The following is a 26,227-nucleotide window of genomic DNA, read 5'->3' as shown; positions in this document are numbered from 1 at the left end:
TAGTTTACGGACATAAAAACATCAACAAAGATTAAAACTTTTCGATCATTACAGTAGTAACCCAAAACTTTACGATTTAATTTTCTTTTCTTTATATATATATATATATATATATATATATATATATATATATATATATATATATATATATATATATATATATACCTTAGAAAACTCACGAAAGTACTTTGAAATTTCTTCAGTTGAATCACTTCTACAATGAGTACTAGACAGCTTACCAAAATTACACAATAGCATGATAATAGTTTGCTTACATCATGACATTCTTCTTTGTGAACTTGCTCAACTTCATCTTGATCTATAACAACCTTCTGCACAATAAATTCAAACTTAAATGCATCAATTGGTATCATATATTTTCTGGCATGTGTTTGTAAGACACCAGTCAAAAATCCTTGTGGAAAGAAAAATCCTGAAATCCAATACGATGTTGGTGGTCCTCTAATTAACCACGTCTGAAAGAAAGAAAGAAAGAAAATTCAACAAAATATTAATACCTTTTCGAATGGAGAAAAAATTTTTAATTTTTTTTCATTTTGATGATACTATCACACAGCTTGCAATATGCTTATTTTCCTTTTTATATATATATATAATTCCATAAACGTCATTTTAGAAATTTTGCAATAAACATATGGAATATATTTCGAACAGTAATTTCCACTTTTCCTGAAAGTTTCAAAGCTTTGATTCCCGTTCGTTTTTAGGCAATATTCAAAATATGCTACAACCACCACTGTGTAGTAGGAAGAGATCGATACCATTTCAAATAGTTTAATGATAATTCCTGTAGTAGTTTTTAAGAATACAGGGTGTTTAAAAAAGAATGACCTGACTTTAAAAGTCCATATGTATTGACAAAAACATACTACAAAAATGGGATAAATTGTAAAATACTTACAAAATCTTCATGTTTCAGCTATTCTATTACAAATGCTCTATGTGTCAACCACCAGTAGCACGAACAACATCTAGACGATAGGTAAATTCGTCATAAACTTTACACAATGTATCTGCATTCACAGCATTCTACCTCTTGAAGATACCAACGACAAATGTTTTGGGGTTCAGGCGGGTCAATGCCAAAACGCCGATGAAAAGCACGCTGGACTGAAATCACTGACTCAGTCTTTGTAAACTGCAGCACACAAAGCGTCTTCTGTTGGGCGGACGCCATTTTACTTCTGACTGAACGCAAAATAAGAAGACGCACACTGACTGACATCTAACGGCGATTTTCTGAAACTAGGCCACGCCTATTCAAACAACACTCATTCATTTCCTTGCCGGCACGTCCCATGTTCCGTAATTATTACCGTCCAAAATCAGGTCATTCCTTTTGAAACATGGTGTATAATTTATTAGTTGAATTTCTGCGATGATGCAACATCACAATATATATACATACATCAATACTATCAAATACAAAATAAACATTAATATGGTGATTGGTTTTCAGTTCAGCTTATCGACATTTAATCTTAGCTTACTCTCGTCTCTTTAACACTGTTTCATTAGTGACGGTAACCAATGATACGTTTATGTTCTAACACTTTTATTAACACAAATTTCTTAATACATTATAGAATACATGAAATTCATAATTCTCCAACTTGTCTTGAATAGTAACGTTTAAAAATGGGGTCCCGTACAAAATATTTATTTCCCCAATAACTTTCAGTAATAGACTGCTTTCACTATAAACTAAAGACTATATTCTATTTGACTTTAACCTAGTGGAAGTTTAATTAAAATCGGATACATTTTACAAAAGTTACGGACTAATAAATAGATACACACCTATACATTCAAAAAAGAATAAATCCATTTGATAGATTTCCATCTTCAAGTAACAGTATGACGAACACTACATTTTTGATCCTTTAGGGATAAATTACCATGAGACCAAAAGAACGATGAATGAAATCAATTTTTATAATCGATTTCATTACAGGATGCACTCTGCTTTGTCCCGAAGTAGCTTACACATAGACACAAAGTGTATGAGTACTAAAATACTGTACTCACGGTCAGTGATGAAAATTTTCCGATTCATAAAAACATACTCCACTTATTCCTACATCGTTGTTTAGCCGTGATGTAAGGTGGAAAATATTCTTCTATATTTTTCCGGAAAATTTTCCGTTCTTAACAAGTATCAATGATCAAGTAACAATTGCTCAGTATCATAAAATTGATTGAAATCATGTATAGAAATGTTAAAAAGTGAAAGATCGTTTAAAGAACCTGAAAATTTTCATGGCTCAGACAATTTTCAGTACTATGTAGGAACAAGTAAACAATTTTTCATGAATCGAAGTATTTTCTGTCTTATATGGAAAAATTGAAGAACTTTTTATGAGTCGGAAAATTGTCATCATTTTGAAGCAAAAAGTAAAACGAATTATTTGAAGCAAAAAGTAATTATTTTCACGGGACTTTTTGTGAATCGAAAAGTTTTATTGCTCTGTAGAAACAAGTGAAAATAATTTTCATTAATCGGAAAATTTTCATCACGATGTAGAAACAAGCGAAAAAACTTCATAATCCGAACAATTCTGGATATTATGTATAGTAATGTTTGGTGGAAAATTTTCCACTATATTTAAATGCACATTCAGCTATAAAATTCAATTCCTGTATAGAAAAGTTAGACAGTAACAAATTATCATTTTATCAATTAGCTTTCGGAAACCAGAAAATTTCCTAATATTTCAAGTTGGGAAGTAAAAATATACAGTGTTTGTCTCCCTCTCTTTGTTTCTTTCTTTCTTTCTTTCTCTTTCTCTCTCTCTCTCTCTCTCTCTCTCTGTGTGTGTGTGTGTGTGCGTGTAAAGTGCAGGGAACATACATCGAGTTCGTAGAGAACAAATATCCCATTCCAATATTTAAAATGTAACAAGAAATTGAAAAGAAACCTTTGTGAATTTATCAATTTCAGAAACAGAAAATTCCACTATTTCTTTACATGCAGGACTGCCTATGTAATGAAATAACTACATAAAAGTTCCTTATGACGATTATTTTTGTAACAGAAAATAAGGAAAAATGATTTTATTGTGTTTAACACTCGTAAATCATAATTTCAATATTGGAATTTTGTATAATCAACATCTTAGAGCAGATATTTGTATTGTAAAACTACCATTATTATGTATAAAAATGTATTAGAAATAATGACGATTCGATAGAACAAGTATATATATATATATATATATATATATATATATATATATATATATATATATAAAGAAATATGTTTTTTTATTCTGTAAATTAAAGTAAATTACTTGTTGCTTTTAGAATGCAGCGCTAGTAGTGCAGCTTTTTATGTTTCTTTTATTATTTTATTGGAAGAACAACTACACAAATCAGCTTCCTTATTAGTTATATTTCACTTTCTCTTCTGAATGAATAAATAAATGTTAATTTTCAGAAAATGGTCAGTATTTGCTTTCATGAATTACTTAAACTCGAATTTTGGGTAGTCAAAAATTTACAGTAGGCACTTTATATTATATCTACTTATTTATAAATGTTGCAGTATGTTAATCTATAAAAGTAGTAAAGCTATGAGAAAACCTTCTTATGCGTATTAAACTCATGAAATCTAATATTGTAAGATCAAAGATGGATTCTGAGGGAAGAACGCATTGAAGTTCTTGAAACATTCTTGAAATGAAGAAATCGTTAGATTTTCAATTCATGAAACTTTTTAAGACAATATTTATCACCAATATATTTTACGGCTAAACAACGATGTAGGAATAAGTGGAGTATGTGTTTTATGAATCGGAAAATATTCATGACTTTTAATAAATTGAAATTTTAAATAATAGAATGGGATATTTGTACTCTACGAACTCGATGTATGTTCTCTGCACTTAGCATACACACACACACACACACACACACACAGAGAGAGAGAGAGAGAGAGAGAGAGAGAGAAAGAGGAGTTGAATTGAGTTGATTTTGAGTTCAACGTCCCTTTCAGCAGCGAGACTATATAAGACGGGACAACTGATTAACGTGCAATCCGAACTACATGACCTCCCGCTGAGAATCGAAGCCAGGTCTTCCATGCCAAAGGCGCGTATGCTAACCGCTTAGTAACGAAGAAGCTCGCAGAGGAAGAGAGAGAGAGAGAAACACTGTGTAAAATTTTACTTCCCAACTTGAATATTAGAAAATTTTCCGGTTCCCGAAAGGTAATTGGAAAATTATAATTTGTTGCTGACTAACTTTCCTCTACAGAAATTCAATTTTGTAGCTCTATGTGCAGTTAAATATAATGGAAAATTTTCCACCTAACATCACTATACATAATATCCAAAATTGTCCGGCTTACGAAAAGTTTTTTTCCACTTGCTTCAACATCGTGATGAAAATTTTCCGATCTATGAAAATTCCTTTCACTTGTTTCTACAGAGCAATAAAACTTTCCGATTCACAAAAAGTTGTTTTACTTTTTGCTTCAAAATGATGAAAATTTTCCGACTCATAAAAAGTTGTTCAATTTTTTCATATAAGACAGAAAATATTTCGATTCATGAAAAAATGTTTAACTTGTTCCTACATAGTACTGAAAATTGTCTGAGCCATGAAAATTTTCTGATTCTTTTAGAACGGAGATTATGATATTTTTTTTAGAACGGAAAATTTTCCGGAAAAATATAGCGGAAAATTTTCTCCGCGGAAAATTTTCCACCTCACATCACTACTCACGGTCTAATTTGTGTATGGCTTCGGTGAACATGTGTTTTGTACATGAATTAGAAATACGCTAACATTACGAAATTTGAGCGGAATGACACATTCACATTTCATTAGTGTGTTATTGATGAAACCGCTGCAACGATAAATTGTTGAAGAGAATATTTTAAATTAAATTAATTCTTCTTAAAACATTAGTAACTGTACTTCATATTATCATCTTTTTGCTGATTTTAAAAATTTATTTTTTCGTGATGATTCCAAGATATATATGTAGGTATTTCCAAGAAAAGAGAAAGAAGTTTCGGCTACACTATGAGACTCATAAGGATATCAATTTCACTTGATATAGTGTTATTTTCGTGTTCTATTACACAATGCAAAGATGATATTCAAAGTAGGTATGGCTACTTCTATTAATTCCTTCCTTTCTGGATGGCATTATGAGCTTGTAGATGAGATAGGAAAAATTCAAACAACATTAGATTTGGTTATGGTCATTATTATTAAATAAACTCCTCTATAACTAAGTTTCATAATTTATACGTCTTAGTCAAACTAATAAAATACTGATTTTTAAAAAAAAAAATCTAAAAGAAATAAAAAAAAATTCAGGTACTCTACGAGACACATATAAAGTAACTAAATAAATTATACAAATTTACCCTGACAAAATCAATTCTGATTTCTAAATCGCGAATCCAGCTTCCTAAAGTTTTCAGCGATGGGTACGCTACATCTGACCACATTTCCGGTACCTTTAAAATGAAAAAAAAAAAAAAAAAAGTAATCAGTAAAATTGTTCTATGAAAAAAATCCTGTAAAATAACTTACAACATTCTTTTTAAAACTACTGCTGAAGGTATTCTGCAACTGTCAGCAGAAATACTCCCTTTATCAAAATATAGCTATCGTGGAAGAAAATATTGAACAATAAACATTAATTTTTATCAAATCTGCACCCATATTTAATCGACAATGATTTATAATTGAATAAAAATATGGACTATCTCACACAGATGAGGGTTTATTTTACAAGTACTTCTAAATGAAAGTTGACCAGCACAACTGGATCAAAGATTTCTTAACTACAAAACTTCTATAACTATCATCATTGTGGAATAAGTGATATTTAATGTAGCTATATATTATTTAACTTCACAATAAAGTCAGCATCTACATTATTATAAAGCTTCTGGACCCTCGTAAAAATTATTTTATCTAGATTAAATTGTAACGATAGGCCTAAATGATAAAATGTTTATATAATACGTGCCTAACTTTTTAAGGCAATTATATAGATCTCGCATAGCTTAGGAAAGAAGAAGAAGAAGAAAAATTTTATTAATATTGATTTGGGGTTTATTTCGTTTTCTTTCTCGATGAACTTTTGTTATTTTACGGGTTGCTATGGCAATTGTATTTTCTTTTTCGATGGACTTTTGTTATTTTACAGGTTGCTATGGCAATTGTATAAATAAGTAAACTACATATATAGAACTGATGAAGAAAATATAGTTTAAAAAGGTGAGAATAAAGAGCAGATTTAAATCAGAACCTTGATGACGTGTATTATTGGATAATCCATTTTACACAACCAGAAATCAATCCCCAATTCGCTGAATGTGAAAAACTAATTCAGTACTCACAAGTAAACCTTACGTTTGGGTGAATCGAGTTGCTGACCGAGACACATATGAGAAAGTAGTACTAAATGTGGTCAGTATTTCAGTGAAGTTTTAGGTGCGAAGCTCCAGGGGTTTAGGAGATACAGCTACCAGAACATCACATGGAAGTACAGAATAGTCTTCATACAGTTGGAGGTAAAAGCTCTGTAAGACCTCTTGTAACGACAAAAGGTGAATAACAAATATATGGATACATATTAGGACTAGGGGGAAGTCATACAGTAACGGTATACCTGACGGCGGCCATCTTGAAATCCGCCATTTTGAATTAAGGTTAAGTTTTTAAAATAGGAATAGGGTCATGTGATACATAATTTAAGGCGCAAATTTAATCAGAAGAACAATGGTGACGTTAATTTTGATTTACGCGCAATTGGTAAAAAGTTACAGGGAAATTAAATATTGTTGTTGCATATGTATTAGTCCTTTACCCCACCTTGTAAAATTTGTGTTATTGATAATAATTAAATAAAAGGCAGATGGATAAATATTAGGTCTATGGTAAGAGTTGCCTTGATGGCAGCCATGTTCAAATCCGCCATTTTGAATCAGACAAAAGTTTTAAACAAAACGCATAACAGTGACACCTTATTAATAGCAGTTTTTACCATAACTCCGACGGTATAACCATTTTTGCTTTATCATTAAATGGATCGCTCCTTACGACTACTGCTTTGACAGAAATGTTAACGACAAATGTGTCAAGTGTAACTCGATTGCCTTTGTCAGGTGTGCTCACTGTGAGCAGAGCATTTGTGCAAGTCATGCACTCTTTTCTGAACTACATATTGATTGTACTAATTCAGGACTTTTCTGGAAGAAAGACCCAAGTTCAATTATGACTCAATTCCACTTCGGTCATTTTTCCTTAAATTAGCAAATTGTTTATGCGATAACAAATGCTGGTTACTGATAAAGCAAAAATGGTTATACCATTGGATTTATGGTAAAATTTGCTATTAATAAGGTGTCACTGTTAGGCGTTTTGTTTAAAACTTTTGTCTGATTCAAAATGGCGGATTTGAACATGGCCGCCATCAAGGCAACTCTTACCATAGACCTAATATTTATCCATCTGCCTTTTATTTAATTATTATCAATAACACAAATTTTACAAGGTGGGGTAAAGGACTAATACATATGCAACAACAATATTTAATTTCCCTGTAACTTTTTACCAATTGCGCGTAAATCAAAATTAACGTCACCATTGTTCTTCTGATTAAATTTGCGCCTTAAATTATGTATCACATGACCCTATTCCTATTTTAAAAACTTAACCTTAATTCAAAATGGCGGATTTCAAGATGGCCGCCGTCAGGTATACCGTTACTGTATGACTTCCCCCTAGTCCTAATATGTATCCATATATTTGTTATTCACCTTTTCTCGTTACAAGAGGTCTTACAGAGCTTTTACCTCCAACTGTATGAAGACTATTCTGTACTTCCATGTGATGTTCTGGTAGCTGTATCTCCTAAACCCCTGGAGCTTCGCACCTAAAACTTCACTGAAATACTGACCACATTTAGTACTACTTTCTCATATGTGTCTCAGTCAGCAACTCGATTCACCCAAACGTAAGGTTTACTGGTCAGTAACATACCATTACTAAATTTATGGGCATGACGGAAAGGATGGTAGTTACAAGAATTAAAAATGATTTCGTGGTGTTACATTTATAAACACACCTAAAGGGAACCAAACATTCCATATACAAAGTGAAAATACTTCACGAGACATCGCAAATTAAAAGACATACACACGAATATGAGTCTTATTTCATTAGAATTATGTTACTATAATTAAACCAAGACAAAGTGTTATTGAATATACAGTGGGATTACATAAATACGAAAAAATTTGCAGATAATAGATTTTGGAATTACTAGCATAAATATCTTTAGAGATTTTTAGAGATTTTTTCACCTAAAAAATGAATAAGGCTGACTTAGGAATTGGCAACACTGAAATATTATGGATGCGGCCATAGGAAGTTGTAAATAGTTAGTGTTCATTTAGTGTTCATTTGTAAAATTTAGTAATTATTGTTGTATAATCATTTACACCAATCCCCCAGTTCCCTGACTTTATTAGAAATTTATAAATTTCCTGACTTTTGCAGGTTTATCAACTAGTAGGCATCCTGCATGAGTACTTACTTTTCCATGCCAAAACTCAACAAGACTATACGCTATAAGTTAACAAATTAATATACCCTCCATTCCAAAAGAAACCGAACTTTTGAAAACAAATAGTACCACTAGTGCCATCTGTTGTAATATTTTACCGGTAGATGGCGTAGTCCCTCATTGACAACTGGTATAAATGTCATGACATTTGGATGCACGGCAACAAAGTTATTGCGTTTCAACTGTCAGTGTGTTGTGTACATCGGTCGGAAAATGAGTTTCAAACAACGAGCTGCAGTTGAGTTTTGTATTAAACTGGGTAAAACTTTTAGTGAAACGCACCAAATGCTACCAAATTCATATGGTGATGAGTGTCTATCCCGTACGCAAGATTACGAGTGGTTCAGGCGATTCAAATCGGGTAGAGAGACGCTGGATGATGACGAAAGATCAGGCCGTCCCAGAACCGGATTATCGGAAGAAAACATCGAAAAAGTGCGTGAATTCATCAAACATAACAAAAAATCGTCGGTGAAAGTTATTGAAATGGAATTAGGCATTCCTCAAACAACCGCATACCGCATTTTGACCGAAGTTTTGGCCTTAAGAAGGTTAATTCGCGGTTTGTACCACACAAACTCACCGAAGACCAAAAAGTTGATCGAATTGCGCATTGCAAAGACATCGTTAAAAGTGCTCGGCAGGATCGAAACTTCTTGAAATCGATTGTAACTGGTGACGAGACGTGGTGTTTTGAATATGAGCCCGAAACAAAGCGGCAAAGTGCTGAATGGAGAGCGCCGGATGAAGGAACACCAAAAAAAAAGTCGCTTGGTGAAGTCAAAAGTTAAGGTGATGCTGATTTGTTTTTACGATTCAAAAGGAATTATCCACAAAGAATTTGTTCAGCCCGGCCAGACAGTCACTGGAGAGTTTTACTTGGGCGTCATGAAGCGTTTGCCGGCAAGAATTCGTCGTATTCGGCCCGAATATCGCGAAATCTGCAGTTGGACTCTTTTGGACGATAATGCACCATCACATCGTTCGCGACTTGTAACTGAATTTTTGGTCAAAAATCACATTATTCGGTTGCATCATCCGCCCTATTAACCAGATTTCGCTCCGTGCGATTTCTATCTGTTCCCGAAACTGCATTTGGCGATGAAAGGAAAGTGGCACGCGTCGATTGATGCCATTGAGAAGGCGACGACCGCCGTCCTAAAGACCATTCCAATAAAGGACATGGAGAAGTCGTTTGACAACTTGTTGGAGCGTGCAAATATGTGTATCGATGCAGAAGGGGAATACATTGATTAATAAAAATTATTTGTTCCAAAATGTACATTGCTTTTTCGTTTTTTTAAAACGTTCGGTTTCTTTTGGAATGGAGGGTGTAAATAAACAAGTGAGTTTCGTTTCATAATTCAATACTCAAACTTCAAGTAGTACAACTATAACTAATCTATTTATAATAGATTAGTAAGATCACAGATAGCTGGATTCATATCAGAAAGCCATTACTCGATACCCCTTACTGATTTTGTTCTATGATGATAAAGGTTGAAACCAGGAATCGTTAATTTGAACCATTTCCGGTTTGAATAAATGGTTAAGGAAAGAGACGGAACCTACCCTTGAGAAGCTGAACTAATTGAAAAAAAAAAAAAAAAGAATTGTACCTCGATATCTCTTACCATTCTTTTTCTACGGAAATCAGTATTGAAACCGGAAGTAGTAGCAAATTATAGCTTCTGGTTATGGTAGAGTGTTGCGCATTGTTCTCTAGACACTCCGAACCGACTGCAGAAATTGTCACTATCTATTACCAATCTATTACCATTTTTGTTCCATGGCATAGTTTGAAAGCCTAAAAAAATTACAATTTGCATTATTTACCTGGTTGTTGAGGAAGGCCTTGAACACTCTTTCTAATGCTTCAGACATTACTACAAAACCTTTAATTGCTTTCTGAAGCTGCTCTAGGGAGTTATGAAGTACTTTCAGTAACTTGTTATATCGATCTATTTCTTGACACAGTACAATAGTTAGAGATGCCATTTGGCCTTGTGAATTTCTCTGAAATAACAATATTATATTATATTTACTTGCACAAACAAACTATTAAAAGTATTTATTATATGATAAATTAATAAATAAATCACAAAGCAGAATGAGTACAGCTCAATTATTCATTTATCTACTTCCTATAAGGAATATTAACAGTAAAACTCCAAATGAACTTGTATAGCCAATTTATCCATGGGCACCCCCCTGGCTCACGGAAATGTATACGTAATATAGCAAACCACGTGTATTAAATACCAGACATAATATAGCAACATGGAAATGGGCTCCCCCTAGAAAATTTTCTTCGGGCGCCCCTGATATACACTACAACTGACAAGAGGAGAGCAAGCCAGGTTCAGATGAAATATGCACAAACCTCATAAAAACGAAGAAAACAGTTTTAGATCAACTTTTGCGTTAGACAGATCAGTAAATTACTTCGGTATCTGTAATATGATGAGCATTGTATTATGCGAGCCAAGAACTACAATATTTTGGGTGCAATCATTTTAACCAGTGGTCTGGTCGAATGCGATCAGTTTTATTTACCCGTTGACAATTCATCTAAGTACCGACAAAAATAAGGAAATAAACAGACTACGAAACAGGATTTTGCATTTATTGACCTTAAAGCGTGATACAGTATCGCTGATTTTTTTTTTTTTAAACTGGCCTTTAATGAACAATTTAAGATCTGTGATTTCTTTTAAAAAAAATTAAATATCAGGAATATAGGAACATATTTCTTCCCTTAAAACCTTGGTACGTCTTAAGAACCGTTTCAAGTATATTCACATCTTACATTTAACTTTTGTTTACTAAATTAAAATAGTTAGGTAATTTAATGGGTGGGTGTAAATGCACTCCAGTACAGAAACTTAATTTTCTAGAAAAAAAAATCCGTACCTTAGTTTACTAAGAATGATTGTCATTAAATCTAGTTTTTCAAGAGAAGAAAAAAAAAAAATCCGAAATCAGGGTGTGAACTTCTTAGTGGACACCCGCCTTTTTACAACTGCAACAACACACTGAAACTAGCGCCGTGAGAGCTAGATACACTGTTGGATCATTTTCACTTACTAAGATAGTGTAAAAAAGTAAAAAGTGCCCTTTAAGGAACTAAGATACAGATTTATATACCAAGCTTTTCCTCAGATAGAACCAGAACCATCAGAGTAAATGAATACTCTAAAAAGGTATTAACGCAAAACATTCCAGAGAAGTAAAAATGATCGGTCATCTAGTCTAGTGATAATTCAGGAAAATATTTGTTGCTTTAACAAAACTGAGATGTACACTAGGGTGGAGCGAAAAAGTCAGATTTCCGAGTATCGAATTCTAATAGGGCTCAAAAGTTGTGTATTTGCGTGCTAATTAAAGGGAAAGTAACGAAAAATATCACACTTTGGATCTTCAGTTCGCACAAACGGCCTAAATTTAAAAAAAAAATAAAAATAAAAATAAAAATAAAAAAACAACAAAATTTACCTTTGTGCAAGAAATATATAGATTACTTTTTTTTTTTCATTTCTATAGCGTCTACGTACTTTATTTTAATTGTGCGAGGTCATGTTTGTTAATAATTCGTTAATGTGAGTGATTTTATACATTTTATTTTCATAATGATTTTGCAGCTCTTCGCCCATTTCTCAACATTATTTCCTCATGAAGTACTCAGAACTCAACACGAGGAGGTGGCTGCAATTTGAATTCCACTCACACCCTATTCAACCACCCTACTATTTAGGGTGTGCTAATTTATAGGAATGATGTAGGAATGACGATTAAAAACTAAAAAGGTTCCCTATGTATGTTCGGTCAAGGTGGAATGTGTGCTTAGCTACTAACGCAAAATAAATTTTCTTGTGAGTTTTGTATGAATGTCCCGTGTCAGATCATTGGCTAGCGGATAATATCGCAGCAAATCGGATAAATGATTGTCTGTAAAATTGATACGAAACCTCTAGAAGGGTTTAAATCAGGAATGCAAATAACCACTCGCCCGGGGCGAGTGATTCATCGGTGCGGGGGACTATTTAATATCATACCAAAGGTAAGTAAATGATTTCTATTGTGGGATATTCTTTTAGTTTTTTATTGGGCGAGTAAAATTTTGTTGCTTATTTGCATCCCTCGTTTAAATACTCTCAAAGTTATCTTCCTGGTTTGCCTAATCTGAAAAGAAAACCTATAAGAAAGATACGCAGTGTTCTGGGCCGTAATTTGAGACTAATGGAATGAATAGACAGCATATAATGGTCCGCCATGCTAATAATCTTAGGGCAAAAAAGGAAAATTACTCGCAATTAAATAATTAATTACAACAACTCTAGACCAGACCTTGAACGATTACACCACATCATAGAGAATCTGTAATGTCTGAACTACAATTTAATCAAATAACGCGCATTTCAGTTGGTGATTTGGCCAGAATAAAGTGATAAAAATTACTGTTTCTGATGTCTTGTCTAGATGAAGGACTGGAGTTATGGCATCCAGAAATGTAACCTGACCTGATGTCTCAACCCGTTGAAGAAAAAGAAGCTACGTTTAACAATTAATATCCACACACAAAGTACAGGTTGTAATTGTTCCCAGTATTCTATGCTCTAACACTCCTTAAACATGATTAAGATTTTTAGATATCCTTAAATGTTCTCTGAGGTCTGAGTATTCTGGACATTCTCAGTGGGAAAATACAGACTTCGCAATACGGATGGATAGCGCCACGCACTAAATAGGAATATATGTATCCAATACGCAATTGTATAAGGACCACTTCATCTCTGCGACTTGTACATCTGCCAATGCCCAAAATATCTTTAACAAAACGGAGTTTATTTTCGTTGGTCTGGTTTCAATCCGTTTGCCAGTAAGAGTGCACTTATTGCACAAGATGGCTACTGAAATCGGAGCACGGGAAAAACAAGGTGAAAGAAAAAGTATGTAGTTTCCGAACTACAGGAGAGATCAAGAACAACTGTTATACTGTTTTTCGGCTTTCTTTTTCTTTATAAGAAACTAAAACATCAAAATAAATCTGGCTCTGTTAATAGTACTTCAATACATATATAATTATTACATACTCGAAGAACTTTTGGTGAACCTTCATCAAGGTCTATTTTGACAAGAAGCCGTTCCATGATCGTAGTAGCTAGCTCAAAGACGATCTCGTCACTAGATTTCCCTGCTTCTCCACCTCCTGCACGAGGCTGGATATCCATTATAGTGCCCAATACAGCTTGTGTTTCTTTTGACTGTAGAGAGAAATATTACATACATTTAATGACCAATTTATTAGAAAATTGAAAAACTGTGAAACTTATCATAGTTATCACCAAAATAAACAGCCTATATACAAGAGAACAAAACTTGTTAACACACCAATACAGTACAAATCTAAGAAGATTACAAAAAGAACTAAATCTAATTGATTGATATTGATTAATTACTGAGAGTTTGATGAGGACGCCAACAGCGAGGCGATTTGTTCCCGTCATGATAAGGCCACTGCCGACATATTCTGTACATTAAAAAATCCAAATAAAACTTAAAAAAAAAAAAAAAAAGTCAAGTTTAAGTACAAATCCGACAAAATAATAGATTAAAACAGTACAAAAAAACTATAAAAAAATAAAACAGGGAGTGAAATATATGACGATTTAAAATATAAGACAAATAAATAAGTCAAAAATATTAATAATAGTATCAAATAATACGAAAAATTTAAAATAAAAACCTCAGAGCACCTTAACTATGCCAATCTCATGAATAAAATTGAGAACCATCAATAGAGACTGTATTATATCCCAAAAACCTAATTAATGTTTTAAGACAGACCTAAACGTTCTCTGAGGTCTGAGTATTCTAACATTCTGCAAGATTTCTCGAATATTCAGTGAGACTATGTACAGTATGCATGTCTTCACACTATGTACAGTAAGCAGTGTAGAAGTGAAATTGAAGTAGCATTTCATTTAATGATACAAGATACTCGTTACGTAATCAGGTACTCATAAAAGTAGGTAATTTTATATTTATATTACTTATCTACTTGTTTCGTTAAACAGTTGAGACTATCTAATATTGAATATAATAATTATTATATACATGAATAAATAATCTATGCTATATAGGATGGAGCATGAAATGATATTCTGTTTGTTTCTTAAACAGAAGGTCTAATAAAGTAGCATAACGTCAGTCCCTGGGAAGTTAAGAAGACGTCAATTAGCTGGGACATCAAAATAAGATGAGAGTTTGTAGTTTGACTGAAATGACGGAAAAAAAAATTTACTGCTGAATAGCATTCTCAAATACTACATTTTTGTTCTTTTGTCGAAACGAAAAGCATTATCACTCAAAGAGCTTTCCATGTTCAGATGCTACCTAGTGAGGTTACTAAATGCAAATAAGGTAAAACTTTCCTACAGAAACCAAGGAAACGCAACATTTTATTGTATAAGTTATGAGGAGAGTAATAGAAGGTGCATACAGAAGAATAATTGGAGATTCATGGAATTTATCCTTCTACAGGGAGGTGACAATAAACGTGTATTATTACAGCAAATGATCAGAGAATGACATTTTATATATGCATCTTCATTTCACTTTTTGCTTAAAAATATAAATGATATTTAGGAAACAATAAAGACATCATATCGTTTCCCAATATACATGTAACATAAAAATAATTTACTGTAATTGAAAATTACGTCAATAACTAAACATATTAATTGTCTAAAAAATATTGAGGTTTTGGAGGTCAAATTTGAGAATGTGTTAATTTTGATTTGAAAACATTATGAAACTACAATGCACCATTTTGTTCGAATACCTTCTGCCATTTTTCCGGCAACCCCGTAGTTCTGTTGTTGTAGAACTTCAGTGGTTTCTGGACAAAAGATTGTGATTCGTGGTTTTCACAGGCCTGTTTCTGGAACGATCTTAATACCATTCAGGGAGTTCCAGAGGCCGAAACAAAAGTCTGACGATGCCAGTTCCGGGCTATATGGTGGAAGATTTAAACCTCTCAGCCAAGTTCTCTCAATTTCGGATGGGTCGTGCGGTCTGGCGTTGTCAGCATTGTATGCAACACCCTTTTTGCTAATTAATTCCGGCTGTTTCTTTCGAATTGCTAGGTGGACTCGCGCTAATTATCAACAGTACAATTAAGAGTCTATCGTTCTGCCCGGCGGCAGCAATTCGCAATGCACGATGCCCTTTCAATCCCATCAAACGTGTAACATAACCACCTTGGGCGTTAGTGTGGACTTTGTCACAGATTGTGGAGCTTCTCCTCGCTTCGACCACAATCTTTTCCCACATTGTTGTTATAGGCTGCCCACTTTCCATCACTCATAATCCCCTCCTTTACATATGGCTCGAGTATATTATGTTTGTGTGTTACATATTTGTAACAGAGTTATCCTATATTTAATTTAGTTGCAATTCATTATACAGAAATTAGGCGGTAGAATAAGGAACACTTTACGATAGTTGTTATACACTTTAGAGAGCATACAAATAAGAGAATGTGTCTTAAAGAAACGCGAGATACTCGGAACAAAGCTTATATTAAGCCTACTGGTAGTGAAAACGGACACAAATACTGTAAACATTTTATATTACATCTGCTAGCTGAAGTTACAGCAGAACATGAGAGTGAAATAGCGTTTAACGTTACAAACTTCACTAGTAGCGAACTTTAAATTCTGGAAGATCAATTATTACAATGATACTATTGATCTTATTTAATTATACCGACTTTCTGATAGCACCAAGAAGGGGTTTCGAAGTCTTCAGCAAATTGATATCAAAATACTATATTTGATTGGTTGGATTGAAAGTTAGCGCATTTAGTACCGAGATTATATGAAATATATTCAGTGTAATGCGTTCAAATTTTAAGTCTCTTTCACTGGAAATCGAACTGGAACCCCATATATTAAAGGTGCTAGCGCGCTAGAAACTAGATCAGCGAGATGGTCAAATTACTACTTTGAACGACTTTCTGTAAAGATCATATATGCCAAAGGTGCACACACTAGATCACCGAGAGGGCACACTAGATAAGAAAAATCGGTATATTAATCAATTACCTAAAAGGAAAATGAAATTAAATCTTTAAGTTTTACGTCCCACGGTTATGCCGGTTAGGCAAAAGGTGACGGTGATGATGAGAGATGAGTGAAATGGTGGAATGAAGAAAGTGGGAGGAAACGAGAGAACCCCGAGAAAATCCATAAGCACGGTGTTTGTCCACCACAAAGTCCACACGGCGCGAACTGGGATCAAACCAGGGACTCCAAGCACCGGAGGTGAACGCTCTACCACTGAGCCACCGCGGTAGCCTACCTAACAAGAGAGAGAGATAGAGATACTGATGTTTGATGTGATCTTTTAAGGGGAAAAATATCAAAATAATGATCAAATGAAAAAAAAAATGTATTTCGCATTATTATTTACATAGCACTATGTGAAGTTACTGCAGGCATTTCATAATTTTAACAAATTTATTTTTCCTTAATATTTAAAATAGTTGAACTTTCCAAAATCCATTTTGAAAATCTAAATTTATACTACGTATCACCACTTCTAGTTTAGAACATATAAAAGTACTACTTGGTGATACTGTTGGAAAAGAGACACCACATTTAATATTACTGGCGGCAGTAACATACGAAAAGCTGGTTCTGAGTTTTAAGGGTTTACTCCATCCCTTAGCAATATATAATTTAAAGAAATATTTATCATATTAAGATATGTATACAAAAAATCGCGCATCTTGAAACAATATAAACTTGAGAGCTTGAAGTTTTTACCCATTCCCCGCTTGACTACATGCTATACATCACTGACTAGCACCTCTCACTGCCTGTGTCGAAAATCACAGTTTCCCGCGAGTTACATGACATGAGTTACAAGATCGGGTTGCATAGGCAAAACCTCTAATAAGGGACCATCACGCTTTAGCACGATGCCAATGGAGCCGCGAACATGCAACATGAATCACTGATGACCGGAACGTGTGATATGCTCAGATGAATCATCGTTCAGCTCATCAGGCTGTGTATATGTGTGGCGGACATCCAGAAAAGTGAAGAATCCACAATATCGCGGCTCAACGTTAAAATATTGCGGAACTTGGTGATGCTGTAAGCCACAACATCCTGGTTTTCAGTGGGTCCCGTGCTGTTGTGAAGTGTATCCAGTATTTTTTTCATACTTACGGTGTTCTAACCACACTAGAATCTCAAGACATACATACAATACACAAGTACTTATAATCAAGTTTTCCGATTACATATATTATGTTATACACGGTACCGGGTGTATCAAAACTTCTCAGCCATGGGCCAACCTCATTATGAGTAGTTGTATGCTACAACTACGCCATATGAAAAAATTGAAAAGTTGTTGGAAAATTAGGAGTGTTTCAAGCTAAAATCTAATTGTACCAATGTTCGAGCTCCTCTATGTTGAATAATATAGCAACATTTCCAGTTCAGTAGGCTGTTCCCTTGGGCCCTCACATATCAACAATATTGCAGTGTTGAGAAATAGATTTGAAGTATTCTAGGTTCCTCCATGGAACAATGTGCACGTTCTCCGTGCCATTTTTGTGTGGCATTACGTTCCGCTTGAACAGCCGGCGAAATGGAAACGTTGCTTTTTCATTTAATATAGGGCATCTCACCAGTGTCGAGCTAAAATGACTGGTGCGATTGAAAAAATTCCACTATTTCAGTTTGAAAGCCACCTATTTCCAACAACTTTCCTCACTTTCCATTTGTTTTGTATCTTTACCAACACTGAGTTGATCAATTGTCCCGGACATTTGATACACCCTGTATAATACATTAATGATAAATACTAGAACAGAGAAACTACTTATCAACAGAGAAATGCCATAATACATAATTTTAAACAAGGTAAAATTATCCATAACATAAATATAATGTAACAACATACCTGGTAAGTTATATTTGCATTTTCGTGCATTCCAAATATTTCTGGTTCATCAATTAGAGGTAGACTTTCAATATAATCCCGATACTCTTGTAATGTATCGAACTCCGGAGCATAATAAATACCAGATTCGGAATATTTGTAGCCTATAACGAAAAGAATAAATACAAATAATAATTTGATCACGGCATTACTAAAAAAATCATAGTCTACCACGTTACTCCTATCCACCACAAAACGTATTTGTAGGGGTCTATCCGTCTATCAGGCTACTGGAACTACAGAACAAACAACAATCTACTGAAATTTCGGTAAAGAAATAAGCATAATTGTTCTTCTGTTTTGTGTATATATTGACCAGTCAACTCTTTTTTTAGTCATAGAAGAATTGCGGATTTATTTCGTTATTCTTAAAACGGCTGTAACACACTGTATATGCATTTAACACTGGGAGAATGATAACTTTACCTATTGCAGAATACAATAAAACTGGTCGTGTAACTGGTAGGTATTTCTCGCTTTCTGGCAGGATAGGGTATCAGAGCTATTAGGAAACCAGTTTTCTGTTTCTGCATTATGTTTAGAAGTAATGCATTATTTCCTAAATGCAGGATGACAAAGTCTCAGACCATTTAGCTAATATATCAATGTTTTCTTGCAACATAACTTAACCTTGAACAGTATTAATTTCATTAAAGATTTTATTGTCATCAGCATAAAGTATTTAGAGGTTAACTTATCATGTAAATCATCTGTTTGAAGTTAACACAGCAAGGGACCTAGGTTAGAACCCGAGGTATTCTGGGTGTTACGTTATTGAGGAAGTACAATCATTATACCTAACTCTAAATTTCCTGTTACTCAAACATGAATCTAGCTATTTTATTATATGATTAGATAATTTGTATTTGGACAGCTTATTAATAAACGATGAGACCACTTATCAAACGCTTTTGCAAAATCAAAGTAAATAATAGCAGTTTCACCACCAGATCGAATAACAGAAAATAGACTTTGCATAAAATGTGTCTAGTTGTTATAACTGACCTACCATTTATAAACCCACGTTGATTAATATCCAACTGATCATAAACAGTGCTATAGTACTATAAAAGGATTGTATATAATTTTTTCAAAAAATTATGAATAACATTCATTATAAATAGGCCTATAATCAATCATATTATCATCATTAGTCTTGGGTATGGGTTATGGCTACTACCTTTCAAACTTTCGGATAAGTATTTTAAATTTAAGTGCCAATTAGACAAGCATGCTAATACTCGTCAAATTACTTCGGCCACTTTTTTTATAATGAAAAAAGGTATTCCATCTATACCAGATGCCGATTTGATCTTGAAGGATTCAATAGCATCCCTTACATTTTTAGCTGTGATCAGAGGTGGTTTTCTCTCACAGAAGATTTCTGGTTAAATAATTATTCGTATTACCAGGAATTGGAAATGTCTGATAAACTGATGCAAGGTAGTCAGTAAATAAGTTTGGCAACAACCCACAATTAGTAACTAAGGAATTATTTTTAACAATCAGATGAAACTTTGTTATTACTCTGAGGTATGTATCTCCAAAATTTCTCAGAATTAACTGATTTTCTATTTTGCTGTGATAAATACGTTTATAATCTTTTAGTTAAAACTTAAGGGATTTAACGTAATTCACAAATAATAAATAGTTTTCGTAATTGGATGTAATTTTTTACCTTTTATGAGCTAAGTTCTTAGCTATTAATAAAGACATAGATTTTTTGCAGAACAGATTCAGCAGTAACATTTTTATCTAGAAGGCTAAATAAATTCAATCATATAATCATATACTGATATACATATTAAAAGTAAGCATATCTTTTTAAAAAATTATGAATCAAGTCATATTGTAGAGTTAATAGTAAAATATTTGAATGAAATTAAATGAGAGTTCTGGTTTTACGTCTGACAGTTATGCTCTTTAGGTTAAAAAACAAAGATGATTAAACGAAAGTGAACGATTATGAAATATTTGGTGAAATGAAAATGTGAGAGGAAAGAAAACCTCGAGAATACTCGCGGACATATTGTCCAGCACAGACTCATGTACCCGAGGATTGAACAAAGATCCCTTGCAACAGACTTTAAAGCTCTACCAGTGAGTCAACCTGTCTCCCTTCCCATAATGAAATATGCTTATAAGAAACATTAATAATCTAGTTATGCATATTACCTGGTTTAAATTGAGAAACAAAATATGTGAAAAATATGTGAAAGTGGAAGTGTGATAGTGAAGTGGTCCCCATATTAGCATGCAGGGTCCCCACACCCAGGCTTTTGGAATTCCGGAGCAATGTGGTTGTAAATCATTTATGTATGTTAGCATATTGAGCGAATGTGTAGTGATGAAGCAAATCGGGTTAAATTAAAATAAAGCAAGTATTGTGAAGGTACCCGAACTTACACAAGCCCAGTAAAAATGTTTGAAGTAAATTTACTGTTCTAAATTCCGAAAAAAAAAAAATAGCCATAAGGGTTAAGAAGAAACATTTGTGAAGAGAAATTAAAAAAAAAAAAAAAAAATAGAAACCATGCAGAACAAACCTGTTCTTAAAATACAATCTATGTATCTATCAATATATATAAGGTGTTTCAAAACAACATCGACACGTTTGGGAGGTGATTCCTGATATCAAGATAAGACCAAAAGTATAAACCAACCTGGGTGCACAAATCCTTCCTTTCGGAGTTATAGGCTGCCGAAAACATGAAAAAATTAACTTTAAAGGTCCGTAGGTCCTAAACTATGGGACCTACCGTAGTCGGATCAAGACTTCACGTAGGAACTAATATGTACGCTTTCCAAAAATACATGTTTCAGAATCCTAAGGTACTTCCGCAACAATTTTTATAGAGGTAGTTGGTGAGTATTTCAAATTATATGCTCGTAGCTAAACTGCCTCCACAAAAATTGTTGCGTGAGTACCTTAGGATTCTGAAACATGTATTTTTGGAAAGCGTACATATTAGTTCCTACGTGAAGTCTTGATCCGACTAGGGTAGGTCCCATAGTTTTGGACCTACGGACCTTTAAAGTTAACTTTTTCATGTTTTCGACAGCCTATAACTCCGAAAGGAAGGATTTGTGCACCCAGGTTTGTTTATAATTTTTTTCTTATCTTGGTGTCAGGAATCACCTCCCAAATGTTGTCGGTGTTGTTTTGAAATACCCTATATAATATATATATACCGTATTTCTTCGAATATAAGTCGCACCTTTTTGTCAGCTTTTAGTCCAAAATTCAGGTGCGCCTTGGATTCGATGGCGTCTTCGATTCGATGTATATACTGCAATATACATATTTATTCATTGCACATAGGTTACAACATAGTATCTTCTGCAGTCTTTAATAGTGGTAGTTACACCTAATTTGCTTAAAATTGGTTGTATTACAACAATGACAGACTGCACAAAGATGTAATCGCTCACGAACAATGAACATTTCGTTTTACTGATAAGAAAATGATTATCGAAATTACTCCCATTTTTACATTATTTCTGCGCCTTAGATTCGAAGCTTTTTTAAAATGAGTTTAAATGAGGTGAAATTTCAGGTGCGCCTTAAATTCGATGGCGCCTTATATTCGAAGAAATACGGTATATTGTATATAACAAGATTCTTTATTATAAAAGGGAAAAAACTATCATGGAGAGAAACTAGAAATAAAAAACAGCATGAAAAACAACAATAAGTTAAAACTAGCAAGACTAAAGCGTGTATATATATGTAGACATGCATGTTTATATGAAATACATCAAATTATAATAACTATAAAACATTGTAATATATATAGAAGATAAGATCCTGTTTATCGTTAGATGTAGGATCAACAATTAATAAACTTGAAATTAAATTATAAGTACCGTATGAAAGAAACAGTTTCGGAAACCACTGTCCAACGAGATTTACTCCACCAGTTACGTTTTCTCCTGCTGTATTTTATAACGAAAAATGGACTTATATCCACTGCTTCTGACGAATTTCTGCCGTTTCCTTCTGCTATTTTTTATTTCATCATTTTTTATCATTCACGTGAATTTATCATCCATCACCTTTGGTCTTTATAGCCGTGATATAACAATGATTGAATTACTTGTTATAGCTATTACGTTAGATACCTCCGGCGTCTTAACATTCAATAAATAAATAAAATTAACAACCTACCGCATCTACATATATGCTTATAAGAAGTATTAATAATATAGTTATGTCATATTACCTGGTTTAAGTGTTTTGGGCGAAAAGAAAATTTTAAGAATTGTGGTCAGACAACGTTGATCCCAACTATCTGTAACTCTGCCTCCATATGTAATTTCACCTAAAGCATAAGTAATTTATCAGTATAAAAGACAAATAGAAATAAAAATGTAATTACATCATCAATTAATACAAATTACAACTAAATTTTGTGTATTACATAAATACTATTATTCTATTATTCTCTCTCATATACATGCACATATACATGGAATTGAGGAAGATTCACAGAGGAAAATATGAAACTAATACAATTAAATAAAATCCATTTATCGTTAAGATTTTGTTCATATTAGAGAACAATATCCAGATACCTAAAATAGTTCGCTTATTTAACAAGGATCATCTATCAACAATCTGCCTTAAAAATTTAGTGTCTAATTTCGGAAGATTATTAATCGATGTATGTAAATATCGTTTAATGTAAATGTAAATAACAGTATCGCGTACAGTAACAGCGATCGATTTTTTTCGGTGGGAATGAGTGAATTTGTCCCCTTTAGTCTGATCATTTCAACTCCAAGCATTTAGGAATAATGTTTAGCTTTAAAGAAAACACGTATGTTTAATGAAAATTGCACAATGTTTATAAATTATCGTGGAACATACTTTTAAGTTGTGCGGAAGTAGATTCTCTCCTTATTGACCGATTTCAATCTCAAAAAGTAGACTAAGTGTCATAGACAAGTGAATCGGGCGCTGCATTGAACTCAGAAGCTGCAGGCGTACATATTTGGTCTCTACCCAAGTTCGGCCACCAAATATAGCGAGCTTTATTCCTTAGATAATGGACTACTGCCTACCAAGTTTTGGTAAGATCCAACCAGTAGTGGTCATGATTATGCCTGGCCGAGCTCAGCCACCGATCTTTATTCCTTAGACAATAGGATACTTGCCCATTAAATTGGTTTACATCCGTCCAGTAATTAAACGAGAAAATAATATACCACATATTTAATAACAATAATTAATTTTATTAAATTATTTAACTTAATTTTTAATTGCGGTACAATATAAATTTAACATAAATATTCCATAAGGTATTCAAATAAAGAATTATTGGAATATATTTGATATTGAATGAAGAATATATATATACACTTGGAGTCAAAGTATAAGTTTCTGTATATTTACGTCGGAAGCTAAAAATATGACATATTTCATACAAATAGAAAAATTACTCAAGTACTCAAAAGTAATTCTGTAACGTGTTTCTTTTTTAAGTTGTCGAGGAATTGAATTCAATCCTTATCTTTGATCAATTTCAAGCCCAAACAATAGCGATTATTCTTAAGCCTACTTTTTACGAAAAATAATCTCGTTATCACGTTAGTAAGTAAAATCGAACTTACTCTTCATCATTCTCTACTCTCAATCTAAGGCTAACTGAGGCACACGCTGAGAACCTTCAAGCAAAACGTATGCCCATTTTCACTAAAAATCTGACACTTTTTACGAAACGTGCGTGGATAAATAATTGTCACGTGTGTTTTTGGCGAGTATGGTCCTTGAGTAGACTGAAGGGGTGGTTATACATTTTCGGTATTGATTCAGATTCATGAGGCAGTTGGGGAACTAACTGAGATAGCGAACTCTGATTTAGAGAGCTACAAATAACGGAGGTAGGGTTCGACATGCTGACCATGTATCACCAGGTTGAATCTATGCCATCTTGATGATGATAGCTTACTATGGGCTCCAGGAGAGTTCATTTTGTCGTAGAATAGATACATAGACACACATACACCTCCATACATACAAATACATATATATACTAGAAGATGACTTGAACTATTTAACTTTTATATATATGATATCACTAATCGTAATTCTCAAACTATCCGAGAAATGCAAGCAACAACCGACGTTTTTCCAACACTTAATTTGTACTATAGCTAAAATAACATTAAATTTAAATAAGTGAAAATGTGCGGGTGGACTGTAATTTGAAATTTGATTTCCAACTCACTGTATAGGGGAGTTAAATACCACGTTACTTAATCCTCTCTTAAACCTACAACACATTTTCACTCTCAAGAACTATCTTTTGCGTCTTAGATGACGTCCGGTGCACTATTCATTAAAAATCAGTCACTGTGCTTGTTCAAGCATTACAAGTATCAGTTAGTTCTGTAAAGCCCACATGAATTAAAACGTACAGCATCGCATTTAGAAGTTAAGAAGTTAACTGGTCTTGGGGAGAATTGAATAACGTGAAAAATATCCAGTCGCAATCTATTCCTTCTTAATTCTAAGCTCTTCTAATATTTGTGGTTTGCGTACAGACTTGCTTGAAGGCTCAACTGATACAGTATTCTCCAAACAAGCTATTTATTTTGTGGATAACTTTTCTGAGTCAATCTTTGATGGAGCATGTTTTTAATAGTTTTTGCTATTACCTTACGAATGTTCGTTGAATTTTGTAACCTATTTTCACATTTTACAGTAAAAGATACCGGAGTAACTTTCTCGCTCTCTTTTAATAGAATTGAATCATGAATCATACTATTCTGTAGAGATATTAATAAAATACGATTAAAATCAATATTCCCTTTTTCAAGAAAAACGTCCTATTAAAAATAATACCTACGAGCAGTGGTGATATTCTAATTTTTTAACAACCGGTTCTGTATATATATATATAGAGAGAGAGAGTAGTAGTAGTAGTAGTAGATGGATAGATACAATTCTCTTAGGAAACAAAGCATACAAGGTATACAAAAGCATTTTTTTTACTGGATACCTAAGTACAAGTAGAGAGAGACCTACATGGCATCCTAATGCAAATTGGTGTGACGAAATTAAGTAGTACTGCAAATATCTTGGAAACGAATAATACAAGATTAGATTGCTGTCAAAAAGTATTGGAAAGACCTTAATCCAGCAATGGATCGACAATTGTTGATAGCGGTATTATGCGTTACGCTTATATTTTGTTCTGAGAGATTATATATTTAATCTTGTAGCTATAAGAATGTTTTAAAACAAAGATAGTTAAATTAAACTGTTCCTCTGTATAAAAGGGTAAAATTTACTGTTACATCTGGGTATAACAAACGGTTCTGCGAACTCGAAATATTTTAACAACCGGTTCTGCCGAACCGGTGCGAACCAGCTGAATAACACCACTGCCTACAAGTAAACTATTTTTTCTGGACTTTTCGTAAAAGAAATGGATTATGCAATATTTAGAGTTGTTAATTACATACTTCTTTCATTAAATATGAAGTTATGTTAATTAATAATGATGTCGAGAAAATAGCTCCAGAAAAACTCATCAGGAGTAAACTACTTGTACTGGACTCTTTCGAGAAAAACGAATTATGCTACAT

The 26,227-nt window shown here is 33.3% G+C and overlaps 1 protein-coding gene across 1 annotated transcript in view; it reads right to left on the bottom strand.

The window, feature by feature from the left end:
- Dhc16F (Dynein heavy chain at 16F) overlaps positions 1-26,227 on the bottom strand; it is a 418,273-nt gene that overhangs the window by 14,269 nt on the left and 377,777 nt on the right. The window contains exons 65-70 of the mRNA XM_081735970.1: positions 22,858-22,956; positions 18,596-18,738; positions 13,708-13,878; positions 10,451-10,630; positions 5,400-5,492; positions 276-476 (exon numbers count right to left, since the gene is read on the bottom strand). Of these exons, the coding sequence (XP_081592096.1) occupies positions 276-476; positions 5,400-5,492; positions 10,451-10,630; positions 13,708-13,878; positions 18,596-18,738; positions 22,858-22,956 (887 nt within the window). The remainder of the gene's footprint in view (positions 1-275; positions 477-5,399; positions 5,493-10,450; positions 10,631-13,707; positions 13,879-18,595; positions 18,739-22,857; positions 22,957-26,227) is intronic.

Source organism: Thermobia domestica, chromosome 13 (genome assembly GCF_964235325.1).
Source record: "Thermobia domestica chromosome 13, izTheDome1.hap1.1, whole genome shotgun sequence".
In the NCBI taxonomy this organism is placed as follows: domain Eukaryota; kingdom Metazoa; phylum Arthropoda; class Insecta; order Zygentoma; family Lepismatidae; genus Thermobia; species Thermobia domestica.
Note: the sequence above shows the minus strand (reverse complement) of the source record. Positions and strands in the feature narration are given on the sequence as shown.